Source organism: Carlito syrichta, unplaced genomic scaffold (genome assembly GCF_000164805.1).
Source record: "Carlito syrichta isolate Samal-C Ts95f unplaced genomic scaffold, Tarsius_syrichta-2.0.1 Scaffold312739, whole genome shotgun sequence".
Taxonomy (NCBI): domain Eukaryota; kingdom Metazoa; phylum Chordata; class Mammalia; order Primates; family Tarsiidae; genus Carlito; species Carlito syrichta.
The window spans coordinates 769,923-770,245 of NW_007256835.1; the positions used below are offsets into that span (position 1 = coordinate 769,923).

Sequence of the window (323 nt, forward strand, 5' to 3'; positions counted from 1 at the left end):
AAAAAAAAAAAAATTTTTCATAGAGACCAAGCGTGGTGGCTCACACTTGTAATCCCAGCACTTTGGTAGGCTGAGGTGAAAGAATTGCCTGAGTCCTGGAGTTCAAGACCATCTGGGGCAACTTGGCGAAACCTCATCTCTACAATAAATAAAAAAATTAGCCAGGCATGGTGGCACATGCCTGTAGTTCCAGCTACTTGAGAGGCTGAGGCGGAAGGATTACCTGAACCCAGCAGGTCAAGGATGGCTGTGAGGGTGCCACTGCACTCCAGCCTGAGTGACAAAGTAAGACTTTCATTTAAAAAAAAAAAAAAAAAAAAAAA

At 43.3% G+C, this 323-nt stretch overlaps 1 protein-coding gene across 1 annotated transcript in view; it reads left to right on the forward strand.

The window, feature by feature from the left end:
- Positions 1-323, forward strand: part of TERF2 (telomeric repeat binding factor 2) — a 34,622-nt gene that overhangs the window by 239 nt on the left and 34,060 nt on the right. Inside the window, exon 1 of the mRNA XM_008070046.2 lies at positions 1-8. This exon is cut by the window's left edge and continues 239 nt beyond it. Within this exon, the coding sequence (XP_008068237.2) occupies positions 1-8 (8 nt within the window). The remainder of the gene's footprint in view (positions 9-323) is intronic.